The sequence below is a fragment of the Cyrtonyx montezumae genome, unplaced genomic scaffold (genome assembly GCF_038088225.1).
Source record: "Cyrtonyx montezumae isolate F1298 unplaced genomic scaffold, pur_monq_1.0 scaffold_1, whole genome shotgun sequence".
Classification (NCBI taxonomy): Eukaryota; Metazoa; Chordata; class Aves; order Galliformes; family Odontophoridae; genus Cyrtonyx; species Cyrtonyx montezumae.
The window spans coordinates 15,695,779-15,716,282 of NW_027071825.1; the positions used below are offsets into that span (position 1 = coordinate 15,695,779).

A 20,504-nucleotide genomic window follows, 5' to 3' on the forward strand; every position below is an offset into this window, starting at 1 on the left:
TCCTCTTCCCAGTAAGAATGCTATCTACCCCATAACGTGGAGCTGGACACACAGACCTTGTTCCAATATTCTCACTCCTCTTTAACACTCCATTTTAAATTCAGATTCTTTGGGTGTTCTTGTGGTGGTGGTGTTGTAGCTGTTGGGGTTTTATCTAATCCCTTTGGTACATCCAATTAAAAATATTGACACTACAAAATTAAATTTCTATCCTTAAAGGGCTTACTTCTAAGGGTCAATAAATCTGTGCATACAGTTTGTTTCCTTCTCGAGGGAAAGAACTCTTGCTGCCCCTCAGCCCAGAACACATGAGATGCTGCTAACACCAAGATTTTTCTGGAAAAACATCTATCATTTCCCCTTGGAGTTTCCATACTGGAACAATCCCATCAGGCCTTATTAGTCCTTCCTTTGAACTATCAGTAGCACTATAATAATAACAAGGTGCATTACTTTCTCTAGCAACGTTTCAAGTTCTCTTTTGTAGCATTTAGTGGAGGGAATTTCTTTGGACTTCTTTATATTCTCCCAGTAGTAGGGGACTCCAGGCCACCTTTAACACTGCTGAGAATTATAATGGTTAGGTTGAAAGGCTGTTCAAAGATGATGTTCAAGTCCAACTGCATGACTACTTCAGGGCTAACCAAAACTAAAAGCATGGTACTGAGATCATTACCCAAATGCCCCCAACACGGCGTGAACCAGGGCACCAACCACCTCTCTAGGAAGGCTATTCCAGTATCTGACCACCCTTACAGTAAAGAAATGTTTCCTAATGTTCAGTTGGAACCTCCTCTGGTGCAGCTCTGTGCTGTGTCCTTGTGTGCTATTGCTGGTTCCCAGGCAGCACAGCTTCGCACCTCCCTTCTCATAAAGTTGCACAGAGAAATGTGATGACCTCTCAGGCTCCTTTCCTCCAGACCAGACTACACCAGCCTCTCCTCACAGGACATGCCTTCCAGCCCTTTCATCAGCTAGATGCATTCCAGTACTTTTTTACATGATGGAGCCCAGAACTACATAAAACGTTCAAGCTGAGGCCATGCCAATGATAAATAGAGTGGGAGAATCACCTCTCTGGACCACATGGCTGTGCTGTTTAATGCACCCCAAAACACAGTTTGCCATCTTGTCTGCCAGGGCACACTGAGAGCTTCAAAAGCCTAAAATACTCAGCAGAAAGAGGCTCAAACCAGCAGGTAATTTGCTGATATTTGATTGAAGAATCAGAGTACACTCCCCCTTGAAGGAAAGCAATAATAATAATATAATTTTTAAGAGAGAGAGCAACACAGGCCTCCAGCAGTGAAGTAGATAAAAAGGAAACACATTTCCATGGCATTACATCCTTTTTTTTTTTCCTTTGGCTCTGGGTATGAGCCAAAGCTTAAAGGTTCCTTTCTCTGACACACTGATATAAATATGCAATGCATGTATTATTTTAAAAGTAGCTGAGAATGCTGTTGGTTGCACACCAGTTTTACTGTTTTCACAAACACTACGTTCAGTAGTATTTTCATTTTTGAATATTCACAGCACCTAACTGTGGGAGCAGGTGGCATACATTTAGCACTTATTTAGCACTTCTCTCAGCAATCCTCACTACAGTTTCAAGTAGAATGAATTGCAGCAGATTGCTAGACAGCAGATTTAAGGGGGAATAATGCCAGAAGAGGCAACCTGCTGCCAAGACTTATTTAAACATGCTGGGCATGCTGAGAAGCCTGAGAAATTCTGAGATAAATTCTCTACTCTCTGTGCTCTTCTTTATTTATTTATTAAGATGAGAACAAGTGAGAGTATTTGCTTAAAGAGAAAGAAAACAGACAAGAACATCCTGTTAAAGGATCACTTCTCATCAATGTTTCTTGTGTGATCTGCCATTGAGTTGTATTTATCTATACAAATGTGGTTCAAATTTGGCAATCATTTCTGACCCTCTTGTGCAGTCAAGGCCTTTCATCAATATCTCACAAGTCTTTTCAGAAGAAAAAGTCTGTACAGAAACAATCCACACCACAGAGACCACGTTCACTGCATGGACTTTTACATAAAAACATGTCCAACATGAAGAGATGAAGGTATTAAGCGCTGAAAGTCACACAGGAGACTGCGGTGAGGTCACAACCCTAAAAGTCAATCCAAGTATCAACATGTAGTGAAGTTCCCCCTCCACTCCAAAACTCAGTGAGCTGTCAGGCTAAGATAACTGAAATGACCTGTAGCACTTGCTTACTGCCTCTGATTTCCCAACTCAAATGGCTGGCTGTGCATTTAAAGCTGACTGGTACCAATTCCAAAATTAACAGCTATTTGCTTCACTGCCACATCTAACAAAAGTATAAAGAGCATTACAACATTTACATAAGCCAAGGAGGCAAAGGCAGGGCACACAAATGGAGAGTACAATTTTCAAGAGCACCCAAGCCACCGCATTTCCCTTGGCTGCACTGGGAAGTGGTGAGAGCTTTCAAAGTCCCCTCTCTGATCTAAACAGGATTCAGTTGTAATGGTATACACATTTGTATATTCATAGCTGTGTGTTTTGCTGCCTTTCTGAAAAAGACTATTACTTTTAGGTGAACTGTGCATACCACACAAACGTTTCTGAAAGATATTTTGACTGAGTAACTAGATTAGAGATATTAAAAAGAACCAGACTGCTGTAGCAAATTGTCACCTTAATTCTAAAAGCATCTCACTTTGTCTCAGTGATAAGCAAAGCTATTGTAAATGGAACAGACTACAGCATACAAATGCAATAACTGCTCAGGAGAACTAGATTCTTAGCCAACAGAAAGAGCTGCAGATCTTCACATATCAAGTGACTTCATCCATAGTGCTGACATGAATTATCTTAAAAACCAAACAACAAACAAAACCAACAGGGGCCAATCCAAGTTACAACTGCACACGAATTTCAGAAAGAGCGGACAGACCAACAACTTCTCCTAGTGGTCAGATGGATGTTTCACTACTCAAATGTAACGAGACACATTTTGCACTTGAATTACATCTAGCAGCACAACAGAAAGACATTTAAGGAATCCAAACCAACTAAATTGTTAACATTCACAGTTACTGATTTGTTAAAAATCCGCTCCACCGTGGCTTACCACCCTGAACACACCTGTTTGCCAGAGGTCAGCCATATGCCAAGATGAAGCAAACATGCTGAAATAACCCTTATGAAACTCTCAATGCAGTGGAAAATCTCCTGTGGCTAGCATGTATCCAACAATATGCAGGGCACAAACTGCCTAGGTAAGCAAGTTCAGTACTAGCATGTCTTCCTGGACAATTGTTTTGTTGGCTAAGACATTTCTTTTATAACCTGAGTGCACTGAAGGGAAAATGGGAATAACAAAGTGCAGTCACAACGGCCCATGCCTTTCTATTGTAAATACTATATCAAAATCCTGAAAGAATCTCCGCACACACAGAACTTCACATCATGCAAGGAAAGCCTCAAAAATCAGCCCAGGCACAACCTACACCATCATGTCAGTCCATTCAACCAACAAAGAGTCAGCTAGGAACAGCACAATTAGCTATTTCAATGGAACTGCATTTAAAAAGAAGACATATTCCATGCAGCACGACACAGATACTCCAGTCTCATTTCTGAATAAGTCACAGCACATAAGTGTCATTTGGACAGTAATGGTATGTTGTAAAATTGCACCAACTTCATAGCAATTAACTTCCATTTAGCAGTGTGTCCTCAGTTTGTGTATTTGCCTTATTGGCTCCTGCCCAATGACAGAAGAAAACTGAATTTACATGTACAGCCAGAGTATGAAGTGGATGGTAAAAAGAAATTAACAAACAAACAAAATGAAAATGAAACCTAGGGTAAAATTTAACGCTCCAGTATATTCTGCAACAAAACACATTTGAAGCAAAATGGAGATGCCTTCAGTTCAGATACGTTACAATTTCTAACTAGTAAAAACTGAAAAATCTTTGGAGTACATGAACAAATTAAGTCAGGAGGTCATCTTTCCAAGTACAGACACATTCACTGACCTACAAAGACCTCCCCCTGGAAGACATACTCTCCAAAACCTTTTGTTCACATTTTAGTCACATTGTTTTCAGTCTTACAGATGATTTTTTTTTTAACAGGTCTCTGTAAGAAAAAATACAAATCTACCTCTCAGTACATTCTCAACCTTAAAAAAAAAAAAAAAAAAAAAAAAAAAAAAAACCTCAATTCTTAAAAAACCCTGTCAGTATAATTATTCTAGTGCTTTTTACAAATGCCACACCAATTGATTACACTTCACAAAAGATTTCTGCTTCAAGGCCATAACATCTGTAAGTACAGCCTGCTTCTAGTTTAACAAACTACTCTTGTATTACATACGATTTCACATTTTTCAGGCAATTATTAGCCTAGTGCACTGAAGACTGGGAAATAACGAAGTTTAAGACAGTCAAAGCAAACGCCAAAATACAAACTTGTTGCATGTACATTTGCAGAGGACTTGAACTGCCATTATATACTGTTACTTGTGAACGCATCTTAATGGAAACTTCTCACAATAATCTGAGATGTTATTTTCATTTCAGAATATGGCACTCTCCAAAGGAAACTTGCTATATCAAGCTCATTTCAATCATTCTAGTTGAATTAATCACACTAGATTAGACTATTTTTTAGCTGTGCTGAATAGTCTACCAAGTTTGGTGACTTAAAAAAAAAAAGAGTCCTGCTGTTATTTCTGTTTGCTACTGGCACTGAATTCTTTCTTCAGTTCATATCTGCATCAGCCACAGTAAAGTACACGTACCAGCAGACTATCAAAATAGCTGAGAGAAGAATCATGTGGGTTCCTACATATATCCATGAAGCTCTACCTCATGCATCCTAGCTTTCCTGGCTTACCTCCAATTCTATCCCAAACTGGCATACGTAAGCATAATCTAATTAGAGGACAACCGAGACAGATAGCAATAACCCTTATTTCTCCTTCAAGGTGATCAAGTGTTCTTTTATTTTATTTACTTATTTGTTTTTATATAGTTTAAATTATGAAGGGAAGGACTTCTACTTTTTAGATGCAGTTTTCAAGGGGTCCATAACCTGTCACACTCTATCATCTCCTTTATTTCTGATAATGAGAAATTTCATATCATCTTTCCTTGTATCCTGCTGGCAAATAATTACTTTTATGTACTTAAAGCACAGCCAAGAGACTGTTACAGGTACCTGACTAAAGGTAGCTGCATTTTCATCCAAACTCAATTATTTCCTGGTGATCTGCAGAGCTCTGCCAGTTGGTATTTAAATTAGCCCATCAGGCAGCCTCAGAACCACCTGATTTTTTTGTTGCTTTGAAGATTTCAAGGGAAAAATAAAGAGGGGGGGAGAGAGAGGGGAATGGGCAGGTGGGAAGGAGATAATTATTAGGGATAAACAGAACAGCACTGTGAAAACAACAGTGTGACTTGATTCAGGAAATAACTGTATCTAAAACAGATCTATTAAAGCTTTCTCCCAAATCTATCTTTTCTCCAACACGAGAGGCCTGCTACTTTTCTCTAAGTGCACATGAAATCTGAGCTACAGCCTTTTTCCCTTTGTAATATTAAGAAGGGTAAGAAAATTGAGAAAGAGAAAAAATAATGAACTTCTATTCCCAAACTGCTGGAGAGCACATCTTAATCAACTTGATCATACAAAAAATGAACATGTCCCAGTCCAGTTCTGAATTAAAATCTGCATCACTGATCTAGAGACCCCTTAAATCCCTAGCCACAGACTCCTGTGATTTCCATCAGACTACTTGCCTGGCAATATGAACATAAGTATCTAAAAATATACAGTTTTATGTATTTATGTTTTGTTTATAATGAGTACAATGCATTTTATTTCATGAGAAACAACAGGGTTGTGTAAGACATTTAAAGGAACACTCACACAGAACCAGACTCTCAATCTTTGCTTAAAAACACATTGGTCCTGTTTTTCTCTGTCCAATATTTTTTTGTGAAAGATAAAGCTATTTCTCAAATAACAGTACTATCAGGAAAAGAAAAAAAAAAAGCAGCTTTTAAATGCTTTTAAAGCTTGAACATTTTGAGCAACTGGGAAGCATTCCTCTTAAGGTCAGTTTTCTCTAACCTTCCTGACTGCAGAGTTCATACAGGGCTCTAGCAACAGCACTATGTCAAATAATGGGAGGTGCAAAATGAAAAGTTGAAGCCTCCTTGCATAGATGACTGCCAGCTTCTGCAGGATTTTATTTTTACTTCTAGTGGCTTTATGGGTTGTCTGAGACACAGAAAAAGTAACATACAAACTTTGTTATGCCCAAGCCATCCCAAAGAAGCCTAGAAGGAGAGAGCAGAATCAATGCAGGAGAACTGGCAACTTTGAAACCACAAGTTTTCTCTGCGCTTGTTTAGATACAATCTAAGTTATCAAAGAAAAGAAAACAAGTCACTATGACAAGTACCATCATGACTTCTATGGCTCTTTAAAACTAAATTAACTCTATTTAGCACATCTCTTCAGATTGCCATTATGGAAAATATAACTTACCTCACATCTACACACAGTAGCCATTTTTAACTAACTAATAAGTGAGATGTGTTTAAAAGAGAGGAAATAAAAAAATACTTTTCGTACCAAGTTAAGTCTGATGTCAATGGAAGGTAATGGAAAAAACTCCACATTGACCATCACTCCTTAACTTTCCAGGTGTCCATATTCAATTCAGAGCTAGGAGGACAGTTTCATTTCTGGAACATGGATCCTGAGAAATCCTGAGTTTAGAGTCAGTCAAATCCTAATCTCCACACTCAGCAACCCTGGGGATTTTGACTACCAAATTTAAACAATTTTAGAAGTTGTTTACCCTTTCTGTTATAATCTGAGAATCAGTTAGATGCAGTCCACTGGAGAGCATCTCCATAGCAGTGAATTGGAATCCCTTAAAAGCAACGGTGAACTTGGTACTATCCACACATATATGAAAGAAAGCACATTGCAGTCAAAAAAATTCTAACAGTTGTGTAAAATTAACATGGAGATTTGAACAAGATGGCAAGGTAAGACTTAGCAAAAAGTCAAGCACTGCATCAAGACACCAAGGCATCAAAGTCCAAGGAGCTATGCTCACACCATTTCTCTCCCATTTAGCCCTCTCCAACATCAACAAACCTAATATCAACAGGCAGACCCATAATGCTGGGTGGTGTCAACTAGTTGTAAATTTATGTTATCAAGTCCAACTACTTCCACATACAAGCCAAAAGTGGATATGTAAAGCCTAAGGATGCCAGTGAAACAAATATAGATAATCACATACTAAAGAAATATTAATGAAGATCTACTACGTATGAAAAGTATTTGCAATTCATCCAAGATAAGAGATGGCACTTGGAATAAGTAGCTGCTTATAAAAGGCTTCTGATCCATGCCACATTCATCGCATTAGTGCGTTACCCAGTAGTGAGATAAATCAGCATGTTGGAGGTTTTAAAACGTGGCAGCCCTGGTAATTTGAGTGGCTCTCTCCTTTAGCACAGCTTCAGCTGATGGTGAATCATAGTCAAGAATTAAGAATGAAAACACTTGAATGTCAAGGTCTGTATTTCCAGTTATTATGACTATACCAGCTAAAATTAAAACAAAGAAACAAACAACCCTGTCCTTCACTTTTTAAAACACTATTTTACCACTGATTTATTAATTATTACCTCCCCGTAAAGGCAACATTTAAATAATAATGAAGTCACAGTTCCCCTTCACACTTCTCCTTCCCCAATGGAAACCCTAAGGCTTAAAGTTTCCCTTTATTTTCCTCAAATGTACAGCACAACCTTAACTCTAAACAGCTATTAGAACCATATTAGATTTCAAAAGGTAATGACACATTATGACTGAAGCATAGGTTGATCCAAGTTCACATTTTCTCTTTCTATTTTCTATTAATTTATAGAAATGAAGTAAACTTCTGCTCAAGATCCTAACTGAACATGCTAAAAGTAAGTACAGCAACAAGCAAGTCCTCAAGTGCTGAACTTTTCTGTGCTTTGAGAGGGCATGAGGCTCCCTTGAGATCACATACATATCACTTTCAATTAAGTTAGATAATACACTGAATTTATCTTGGCATGGGGGATTGGGGAAGGGGGGAATTGATCTCAGAGGTAGCTGTTTGACTTCAACATCTTTATTTATGGATCAATTTGGTATTTAACTGCATGAATATTTCCTATTAAAACTAAAAATTAACCTCATCTAATTACACAGACTGATTTTGCTTGAAGTGATGTTTCCACAAATTAAGAAGACAACTCACACCAAATTTTTCATACAGTACTCAGCACTCTGGCACCAAATGGAACAAACATCATTTGCCCTCAAGGTGCAGACCTTACCTGCTTTTACCACCAGATATTTCTATACCTACAGCCATTTTCTTTGAAACAAATGCACTCCAGTTTCCTACTGTCAGAACTTCTTAAAATAGCAGCTCATCAGATTCAACTAATGCTAAATCTGAATGATGGAACAAATGTATTTAAATCTATTTTAAATGGTACAAATCTCTTTAAATAGAGCCTTATTTTAAAAGAGCCCAGCTGTACGTTTTTTTTCTACATAAAAGGTTTTATTTTTTACCCTCCATACAGCAAACACTATTAATGTTTCAGTTTCTCCAGAGAATGTATGGATTAGACCAAATGGAAAGTTGCTATGACAACACCACCGTTATTTTAGGTATTAGGAATTCATGCCAAGTTAAACAAAGGGCACGCATGGTCAAGAACAACAGTTTTATAACTGTTCTGACAGCCAACAAAAAGCCCATTTTTCAAGTTTCAGAATAATAGAATGTTAAGCCTTACAATTAAAATTCTATTGAAGTTCAAGATTACAGTAACAGGACAGTATCTTTAGCTATCCATTCTGATGGTAACTTCTGACATTTGTCACACTCAGAATGAGAAGACAGTCTAATTAGAGTCACTTTTCCACCATGCCCAGAAGACTGAGCACCACATCCCACTTTCAGAAGTTAAAAGGTTGAACTGCTGGGGACAAGAGAGGTGAGCAGTGGCTGTTCCCAAATTTAAGCCCCTGCATCAAAATCTGAAAACCTATAAGCTACAAGTTAGCAACCTTCACATCCTTGTTGCAGGTATGCCAGAAAAACAGTACACATTCGACAGTGATCTATATAGCTAACACTAGATATTCAAAGGACAATGTAAGCATAAATTTTAAATAAAAAGATTTTAAAGTTTAGGTGCAGGTCACAGACCCCAAAAGTAACTGAATAACCTACCTGATTACAGTTCAATTACCTCTTCTCTAAATATTTATAAATAAATATATAAAAGGGCTTTAAATATTTATGAAGGCTCGCAAACTGGACACATTTTCTGTGTTTTTTTAATTTACAGAGTTCTAAAATATAAGATAGAATCCTAAATTGCCTAATGGGTTTTTCAAAACTGAGCTTCTCAGCAAAATTATCTATGCTTTCAATAAGCAAGTGAAAAAGTTAGAGAACTAAGTGGTTTGATTTACATTCTGAAAGCTTAAAACTCTGCTAAAATACTTGTCAGTAAGTCCAAAATCAGTGGCATTTTTTTTTAACGCTGTTCAACCATGAAGACATAGAACTGAAAGTTGCTTTCTCCCTGAGACACTGGTGTGTTCTTAAGATTTTCTTTAGAACAGAAACACATTGCATCCATCATCTAAAAACAAACCCTTCTGAGCAGAAACTAAGAGCATTACTGATTAACATTTCATTTATTTGCTGTTATTGAAAAAGGATACCTACCTTGACTCTGATAATAGACTTCCGGTGATAAAAGCAGCAAAGTGCTGCAACCAGCATTTGAAAAACGCTGTAATCCTTCGGCATGTTCAGTTCTTCTGTTTGTGTGTCCTCAAGACTGAAGATGAATGATCACTACTACTAGTTTCAGAGGTTCAGCAAGCTCTTCACTATGACCACTGTGCCTGCCAGAGCTGACACACCCCTCCACTCACATATCAGACAAGGGCACAGCTGAAGCTAATACTATCAATGCAGCGACTGCTGGCATCCTTGATTTCAGTATGCCATATAGAGTACGCCAGAATCCTCATGTGATCTGCTCCACTCACCAGTGAAATCCTAGCTCCTCTATCTTTGTATCCCCTGAGTCAGAGCTGCACGTAAGCCACCGGTTCAAGACAAACTTCTCCTGATGAGATACAGTACCCAACTGTCTCCCTGAACTGATAAAAGTTTCAACAGTTGCTTCAGCACAGTCCTGCAATATCAATAATATCTTCCAAAATAGAGAAGATAAAACCAAAGATGAAAAGCAGTTGACCAGTGCTTCATGACTGTTGCTTATTGCATGTTAACAAGATTTACATCTTTAGAGCTTAGTTATAAAAGGGAAGTGATGAATCTCTTGATTTTTAATTAGGAAGCTTTTGGTGATCAGTCCTCATTAAAAATAAATAAATAATATATATATATATAAAAAATACACAAACACACATATATATATATACACACAACTACTAGTGTATATATATATATATTTATATATATACACACTACCAAACCAACACTGCTAGTGTGGTCAGTGTTAGGGGTGTAAACAAGGTACGATCAGCATTTAAACTATCACTAGATAGCTCTAGCTTAATGATCATCCCATGGAGTAGTGCAAGTTGCAAGAGAAAGAAAAGTTGCAATTTAAAAACCTGTGGTTTGACAAAGTAAAAATTTATAACAAACAAATCACATTTTTACACCTATGACTCTCATCTTCTTGGATGCCACAGTCACACACAGACATCATCATCAAGACTGTGATAACTAGAATAGTTTATCTGCTCTTTTCAATCTCTCTGTGCTGTGGAGAAGAGAACTAAAAAGTACCTAACAGTTTCTTCTACACCATGCTTTTAATTTTCCTTGATATATGCTGCATTCCAGTTTAATTTATGCATCATAATATCATACTCTAAGGATACAACTACATCACAAATTGTCTAGACAATGAGATTGGCACATTTTTTCATTATCTGCTTATACAGCAGACTCTTCAACCACATGAAAACTAAATTCTTCAGCTGTGTCTTGGATTTTTTATTATGACACAGGTTGCAGAGACTATAGCTCAAGTATAATCTGGGAAGTTGTTCTATAGCTGCAAAAAGTTTTAGTTCCCTTGTGATAATTTAATGTATGGCCTGCTGTCTGAAGACAACTCATTCAGAGTATTCTAACTAACTAAAAAAATATCATGCTCTACTTTTTCCACTTCAACTAGAACATGAAAGACAATGCTGGATACTAACTTCAGTAAGTTCAGGGAGTTTCATTTCCATCAAAATTAACTAACGATTCAAGAAAACTTGCCTCAGGACTGCACAGCGCAGTGTGAAATGACAGTAGAAATCAGAGAAGTAAAGTTAGATCAATACAGCACTGATTCTCACAACTTTGCACTCACTCTACCTCTTACACTTTAATAAAGATGTTAAACACACTTATTCTGATCTGACTTCATCTGGGAAAGAGAGAAGTTTCTTCAGTCAAAGCAGTTTGTATTTTAATTAAAAAAATATATATATTTGCCTTGAAACATGCTAGAAGAATGATGTTTTCTTGTTTTGGAAGGTAGCTTCTACTAACAGAAGAAAGGAGAAGAGGCATGAAAATAACAGAAACTCCCCACAAGAGGACAGGGAAGAGTTAGAGTTAACAAATTCCCACATTACGCAGACAGTGAACAGCTCACTAACTGGTAAACCACTGATCAGCAAAACATCTGCCCTACACACCTCAATGCTCCTCAAGAACTAAGGCTAAAAAGGGCAAATACCTTGCTTAATCATACCAGCTGTTAGGGACCAGAGCTCATCTGCATAGCAGCCTGACTAAGGGACTTAGTAGAAGGAAACAAAACACACTGGATTGAGGACTGCAAAGAAGCCTGAAACACAAAAAATGAGAAACTTTGAAGAGATTTATCGCTTGGATGGTACTAAAAATTCTAGAAGTTACAGATAATTCAGACCTGGAATTATGAATCAGTTAGCTCCAAGGAGTGTTTAAAAGGAAGAGCTACTTGTCTTTTTTGTCAGCGATACATTCCATAATTATGAAGATGTATATATTAAATGTTTGTAGATGTCCTCAGATAATACTTGCAAAGCAATACTTCCTGCTTAATAATAGAGTACCTTCTTCCCACCTTGAATAATTGAACAAGGTGAAATGCCCTCAGTGTTGGAATCAAGCAATGGGACTCAGCACATAAGCTAAGCAGCAGCACTGAGCAAAGAAAAGTGTACAGTACACTACGGTTTCATTTGGTATATCACAAACATATCAAGACAAGAACTCAAAACTGCACAAGGTGACAAGAAGGGCCAAAAGGATGATTAAGCTATTTTGGCAACAGAAACCAACTGGTTTAGCAATGCAAAATAAAGTGAGACACTTCTACTCCAAAAAGTATCAGAAATAAGTTTAGAAAAGGAGAAATGCTCTTCAAGGCAGAGAAGGAAAGGGACAAAAGAAATAGATTTTATACATAGAAGAAATACATTTTAAGATCAAACAATGAATAAAAATACACTGGAATTTAGACAAAGGTTCTCTGTCATAAGACTTTCCCAAGAATTGAGGGCTGGAACAGCAGTTCTAACAAAATTCAGCATTAAGCACTTCATTGAAAGAAAAAAAGAAAACAAGCATCCAAATCTCCATAAGAGCACAATATGGTACTTGTGATAATGGGGAGGATGCAGCATCCTTCATGTACTCATGGTTTCCTCCCTTATAAGTTATAGACTACAAATCCAAGCAACTGTTGTTAGCTAACGCAGTCTTATTTCCCCCAGCCTCAATGTCAGTCTTACAAAGACCTGCTAGTTTTGCAGATTCCTGTGTGACTCATTTACCTAAGGAAACTTCTGGATATACTTTTAATGGCCTAGTAGTCTGAATTATACAATTCCTGACATGGTTGCTTCGCTTGAAATAACATGTGAAAAAACAAGGGAGGTAAAGAATTAAGTTTTTTGCTTATGAATCGTATTCCCAAATATTTTTAACAGGAGCTGGATTCCTCCTGTATTATTTTCCATATTGACAGCATAGAGACTGAATGAGCGCAGTATCTTCAACAAACACCTTTAATTGTAGGCACAATCTCTTTACTTCAATGGGAACAGCACAGCTAAATTGAGAAAGTATATTTGGCTTAGTGTGCATGTAACTATTTTTCATTTGAAAGGCTAAGCATCAGATTAAAAAAAAAAAGTTTTACAACCACAGCTCAACATAAACAGTACTGCATTAATCACTAATCATAATTGTCAGCTCTTCAATTCCTGTTTGTAATGGGGTAAGAATCAAAAACTATGTATGTTGTCGGAATGAGAGAAACAATGAAACAGCATTATAGTCTCACATAGCAGCTCATTGTTATTTTTCATTTTTTATTTTTAAATCAGCAGTATCACTAATAGGAAAGTGCTTTATTTGGATATTTAGATAGCACATCTCGGCAAGCATTTTAACACATCTGATAATGCCTTCATTTCTTTCTAAGGATGGCTAGCTGGAGTACTTTTGGTAGTTAAGTTTACTTTAAGGACGTTCAATCACATAAATGTTCCAAATCAACTTCCTAATAATCTGTCAACAAGATAAATTGAGGTGTCTCTTATTACAAAGCCTCTACAATTACTTAAAGTGTTTCATGATCTGGTTTAAATGACACTTATTCAGCACTGCAGATTGGGACTGTCCTAACACACCTGAACTTTTTTCAGCTCCCCTCACAACACATTGCATATGCAAGAACTTCAAGTGTTCACACTGAATAATGCGAACTTGTTCTGGGGAAATCCTTGTAGGCTGCTTTAATCTTTCTGATTTATTTTAATCGTTCTGACTTTCTTGCAAGACAGTATGTTGGAATCATTTTTCTAGGGGGTTGAGAGTTTATTTTTCTCTCATTACAAAAAGAAATAACAACAAATAACAACAGCAAAGAGATTTCTTTAGCTTCAAGGATGCAAATGGTTCGAGTCAGGCAACCAAACTGTCAAAATACAAATTTCTGAAAACTCTCAAGCAGTCTGAAGTTATCAAAGTCTGCAGAGCTAAAAAAAAACACACAAAAAAGCAAAAAACAAAAAAAAACAAAACAAAAAGCTATTTTGAATCAAACAGCACTTGTGTTCAAAGGAGTGCTTATAATTCACACAAGGAATTATGATTACCAATTTCATATTAAAAATTTCAGGCCAAGGTTCACGAAGGGATTGGTGAGTTGTAACTCTTACTTGGTTCTACATCAACAAATCAGTTAAGCATTTAAATCAACTTAAGAATATTCAAAGGAACATGCGATGCTACAGTAGATTTCTTTCCACTAAATGAAAGTAAACAATCCACCCAGAAAGCCAACCATAAACAACAGAAGACATAGTGTACTGTACAAAGGTCAGCAGCCTATACCTGGTACAGCACACAGGTGATCCAGAGCACGCTGCTCACTGCTACTGGACCAGGAACACCTCAGAGTACAGAACCTCCTGGATTGCACAGTGCAAATGCACAGTCTAACCTGGGTTGTGACAGTCTATTGCCATGAAATGGCATCTGTAAGGTTGTAAAAAATGTACAATAAGAATAAGAAAAAAAGTCACAGCATTTAACTTTTAAGCTTGGAGCATTATTCTTTTTATATGTATGTCTTTTTTCTACAGCAAATTATTTGTGGTTCTGATGTGAGAAAAAGTCAGAAAACAGAGGACAGCAACTGATAAATTTTTTCCACAGAAACAGCACTGTCAAAACTACCACTTAAACACCAGTACTCAGCCCTTTGGACAAAGCCCAGTGCTTCTAACCGAAGTTCTGTGAGGGATGCCTCCAAATACTGGTACTGACCAACTGTTTACAGTTGAACAGTTTTTAAACTGTAGAAAACATGGAGGAAAGGGGATGACAACACTGAAAATGCTACCTACTTTTATCTGTCCTTGACTCAACTGCCAGTGGGCACATAATGTCCCACTACCTAGCTCATGTCATACCATTCCTGTGTCAGTTCTTACTAGAACTGACTCTTCCATGCACTAACCTCACTTCCTGCACACTCTTGTTGGTGCAGCTCCTGATCATAAATCAATAGATACAGCTGTAGCTGTTATTACACTTGTTTGTATTGCAGGGGTGTGGTATTGGGAGAGGTCAGTCAAACTCCTTCCTTCTCTCTATAGCTGTTCCATTAGGAAAAGTCAAGAAAAACTCTGTAGTTATTGTACAGGAACAGTAAGAAAACAGAGATCCCATTTATTTCATGTTCAGTGTTGCACAAATAAATTCTTAGAAATCAGAGTCATCTAAAAAAAAAATAGATTGGAATCTGCAAATATAGGTGCCTAACCTTCATAAGATATTTCTACTGGGTAATAAGTAATGTGAACTTTTAAGACTTCTAAATGCCTTAAAAAGTCTGCTCTTTTATAACTAAAACACTCAAACCTCATAGACATCTGGCAATAAATGTGGTTTTCCTTATAGCCATTTATTAAGAAGCTACCAGACACTACTACTGATCCGACCAAAAACTAGTCTACATATGCTTGAGCTCCACCTACTGTCTGCCACTTTGCAAATAAGCATTAAACTATTTTGTAAGGTCACACCTGCCTTTCTTTCAATTTATTCCTTGTACTGGAAAAAATAAAGAAGTGAAAAAGCATATTTCTTTCTTTCTTTCATTTTCTTCTTCTTTCTTTAAGAGTTGGTTCAAGATTCTGGATCATATTTTCTTCCCTTTCCTGTTGATTTAACTGTCATTAGTCTAACTTCAATCTTGCTGAACACTGTACAGGAATTCTCTCTCACATAAGAAGGATCCACTAATACAATGAATAACTGCAGATTTCTGCTTTTGAAAGTCTCCCAACTCCTATAAAAGTAAAGTGTTTGTCTGAGATTTACTTTAATTTCAGCTATACCCCAAAGATGAAAAAATTACTTCACCTCACCAAGGTTAACTGGAGGAACCCCAAAATCAACCATTTATCAGAACTCCTGAATACCCTAAAATACTTGACTTTTGTAGAAGGAGAAATTTTGGATGTATAATAATTGAAAATTAAAGCTCATAGTCAAAGGGTTCTTCTGGAGCTCAGTTTTTCATAGCCTTCAGCATGAGTTTGAGAAAGCCTGTTTCTCCCCCCACATTTCTACATGATACACTTTCATGAAATTCATGACAAAGCAAATGCAGCAAGCTCACCTCAACTCACAAACCTCCCCCTTTACTAACTGAAAGATTTGAGGACAAGGAGGGAAATGATCGCAGGGTATTCTATACAGCCACTAAAATTATATTCCCTCAATTGTGTATGTGCTTACTTTCTGATAGTATTAGACATATAAAACCCTCAATCAGCAAATTCTACTCCTTTGAGAGTATAAATTTATAGATGATATCTCCCCAACTGAAATGTATTTTCAATGCTCCTTCTTCTGCCCTCTCTGCAGGCCAACTTGTATCCAAACTCTATGCTTTCAAAAATAGGAATATACACAATATACTAGTTTTACCTTCATTAGACTTCATCTCCATGTATTTTGTCACTAAGAATACCCAAAATGTTTAATAATAATTTGACTTCCACAAGCCATATACACACTCCCTCTTGCAGTTTATGCATTTGTACGTGTTCGAAAATTAACTTCAGTAAAGAAGTTACAGCAATGTACTTCTGAGTTTTCAACTCAAATCATACTGCAGTCTCAGTGCAAGTAGTAGCTTTTGGTGACTCCACACCAGAAATCATTTAAGAGATAACAAGAAATAATAGTTGAGATCTAGAACACACACATTAACAGGTTTAAATTTGTAATGACAGGGTAGATATAAGATTGATCCTTAGCATAAAATCAGAGAGAAAACAGTGCTCGAAATATCAACATTTTGGATTTACTGAAGCCTAGTAAACATCATTAAAGCTGTTTCACATGCAAAATACCATAAACTCTACTTCAGCATCAGGGAATGGGAATGCAAGAGCTACTGCTAGAAGACTTTATAATAAATGTCAGATTAATTAGAAAGCCGCACTTGATTGGATTCATATGAGGATTATCGTTCACATAGAAAAAAAACTCTGCTCACAGTATACTTTAAAACAAACAAACAATCAAAACAAAACAAACAAACAAACAAAAAACAACAAAAAAAACAACAACAAAAACAAGACCTCCAGATCTTTAATGCTTATCAAATTGTGCAAGAATTGGGTGTTAGGAGAAAACAAAAAGCTCCAAACAGTTACAGGCTAACCTGGGACTTTCCAGGAAACATGAGCTAGGACATTGGACTGAAAAGTGCATTGTCTTGTAGAGCAGTAGAGTCACAGCTAATGCGTATTTACTGGAAATACCAGTTTAAATTCTATTCATCATTTTACACCCCAAAGATTATAGAATTGCTGACTCAGTCATCATCCCACAGAGTAGCCTGTCAGCCAAACAAATCTCAGCATTGCTAAGAACCGAAAGGGTGGTCAGGCAGGCACTGGAATGGGCTGCCCAGGGAGGTGGCTGAGTTGCTGTCCCTGGAGGTGCTCAATTACATGTTGTACTAAGGAAGATGGTTTACAGAGGAAATACTGTCAGTAGGTGGACAGCTGGACTAGATGACCTTGGAGATCTTTTCCAACCATGATGATTCTATGAATTCCTTAAGTCTTGAAATTTTCCTTGGCTCCTGAACAAACTAGAACATCTATCCTAACAGTGTCAGTCAGACCCTAAGAAAGAACTTCTAAAAAAACTTGTATGATATAAGAGGAAGAGTTGATGGGGAAAATCTTTCATCCCTATTCTATACCTCTGAAGATAAAAAAAAAAAAAAGTTACTATGAAGGTTATAATGAAATTACTATGAAAAATTTTATTTTTAATAGACATGACAATTAAAAAAATCCACAGTAACAATGTTTTTCTCCAGCAGAGGGCAATGTATAACTATCAGCTACTCAGCAAGTCTCAGAAGAATTTTTTTTAATTATGAAATGGATAAACGTATGCATTTTACACTGGATTAGATCTAGCAGGGTCTTATCTTTATGAATAACACAATTTATACTGAAGAGGCAACTGCTGTGGGGTAATGCTTGTGAACTAAAGATCCTACTAATTAGAGAAACATAGAAAACTGTAAGCATCTCTTAGTGAAACATCATTTAGATCAATGCCCAGGTCAAGCCAACAACCTTCAAGTTGGATATCAATTCCAGAATGAGAAAAAGATAGGTAAAATGAAATTCAGCTATATGGGCATGCTCCTTATCAAAACATATCCTGACACTTCTGCCTTCTGTGATGCAGCTGCCCTGTTGCAGTTGCAAAAAGGAAAAAAATAAAGAAAAAAGTCAAAAGGAACCCCATGATCACTTGGTACCTTAGCATTAAGCATTCCTTTCAACACAAATACTTAATGTGTAACACAAAAATCCAACAAACCTTCCATTCACAAGTCACAACTTGAGTCTCAAGAGACAAGTCTGCACAGGAGAATGATACATAGTGGTTCATAAACAGGAAAACACTGTACTGGCAACTTTTCCAGTGGGATGGGGATTTCTCTAATATATTTCCACATCTGAAAAAGTCTCCTTGCAATGAAATTTCAGTGGCACCAGGAAAAACTCTTTCCCAAACTGCTGCTACATGCTATGCTGACAAATATTTTTTCCTAAATGACACCTAATATACACATCCAGGAACTAACTTCCATTTTAACATTACTCTTCCTGAATTATCTTCTTGGAACAGCCATTAGAGTGATGAACACCCATGCATGTGATTGGTGTCAACAAGATGAACGTTTTCAACAAATCACACAAGCTGTACATAAATAAACCTCACCTCTGAATCAATGTACCCCAAAGCTGAGAAGTTGGACATGAACAACACCTCAGAACATCATCCACATTTTATTTTCCAGTCGCATTCACAAGAGCTGTCATAAATGACAACAATAACTATGACATCCTGTTCTCGAACAAAATCAAAGAAGAATAAAATTAGGGAGAAAACGAACACCGTGGGGCTGAGAAAAACAAGTATGCTTCAGGAAAACATCACACTGGAGAAATATTTTTCTGCAGCTCTAACTTCCTTAAACCAGTAACTTTTTTTTTCCCAAGTCTGAATCTAAATATAAACGTTCCCGGTGATCACACTCAGCAGACAATCAGTCAAACTCTGTAATTCTTCCACTAATGAATTAAAATACATCTCTAAAATCTCAGCCTATAGAACTGCTCTGATGAGTATTTTTGTCATTATTAGCACTTTTTCCGAGGGAAATGCTTGAAAGATTTCCATAAAACAGAGAAATCTGTTTCTTTTTCTTTCCACCCCAATAGAGCAGTAATGATCACAATATAACTTCTATTGAAAGATCCCAAAGTATTTACAGTGCACAGGAATGAAGCAGAAAGCTGTCTCTAGTTCACATGAATCTGATGGAAATGACTCTCAAGTTCTCTATCATGCTCTAAAGTTGCCAGCTCTTGATCCTTTTCTCCCCTGCAGGAGTCTGTCCCCTAGAAGTGCAGACTCTGGGTGTGGGAACAACCTGCCAAGACTACGGTTCTATTATTTGACTTGTAAAACTTGTAAAAATCTCACAGAATGTACAACGTGCTATTGTGTTCGTAAATCTCTTTCATGACTTAGTTAGCAGCCTGTCTCAAAGGAATCTGGTCTGTTTTTGCTACTGCCATAAAAGGATTTTTTTGAACAAGCCATTTAACTGTGACCATGGTTTCAGAAACGCTGAGTAGACAAAGGAAGGGCTGAATTCATACAGACACTTCAGTACTCAGACTCCATCAAATCAGTGCATGTTTTTCCCTCAGAATGAGCTGATGCATAATTAGCTCTCTTTGTATACTGAATGAACAAATACATCAATATTCAAGATGCATAAAACCACCACTTGTGAGCTGTAGTTCAGATTTAAGCATTAGAAACCATGGTGTACCACCTATAGAGAGCAGACTATAAAAGAACATCTTCAGACAACTAATTTGATAATTGTGTACTGTCTTGCATTATCTCAAAAATTAAAAAAAGAGAAGGAAAAAAAAATGTATTTTGTATGTCCCTAAAGTATTTTTAAATATGAACAATTATTCATATTACTTCTTGTTACCGGATTCTAGCAAGGAACGAATTATATAAACAGAAATTGATAAAAGTGGCTTCTGAGTTTACCATCAGTCTCCGCTCTTTGTAGCCGTGCCTGCGGGTAGTCACTACTGCATGATAAACTGTACAAGATTATCTGCACTGTGAAACTGAGCATGATGAATCAAAAGATATTTTTCCTTATTCCTGAATGAATTCTCCCCATTTAATGGAGATACTGATCACCTTCCAGTAAGAGCACATTCTCAACAAGTACTGATTATGTAG

General features: G+C 37.0%; 1 protein-coding gene across 4 annotated transcripts in view; it reads right to left on the reverse strand.

The window, feature by feature from the left end:
* Positions 1 to 20,504, reverse strand: part of BCAR3 (BCAR3 adaptor protein, NSP family member) — a 62,259-nt gene that overhangs the window by 9,396 nt on the left and 32,359 nt on the right. Inside the window, exon 1 of one of the 4 annotated variants that reach the window (XM_065741753.1) lies at positions 9,810 to 9,972. The exons of the other annotated variants lie outside the window; for them this stretch is intronic. Coding sequence (XP_065597825.1) covers positions 9,810 to 9,893 — 84 coding nt within the window. The 5' untranslated portion in view covers positions 9,894 to 9,972. Of the gene's footprint in view, positions 1 to 9,809; positions 9,973 to 20,504 lie in introns of those variants that run through there. 4 annotated transcript variants of the gene reach the window in all.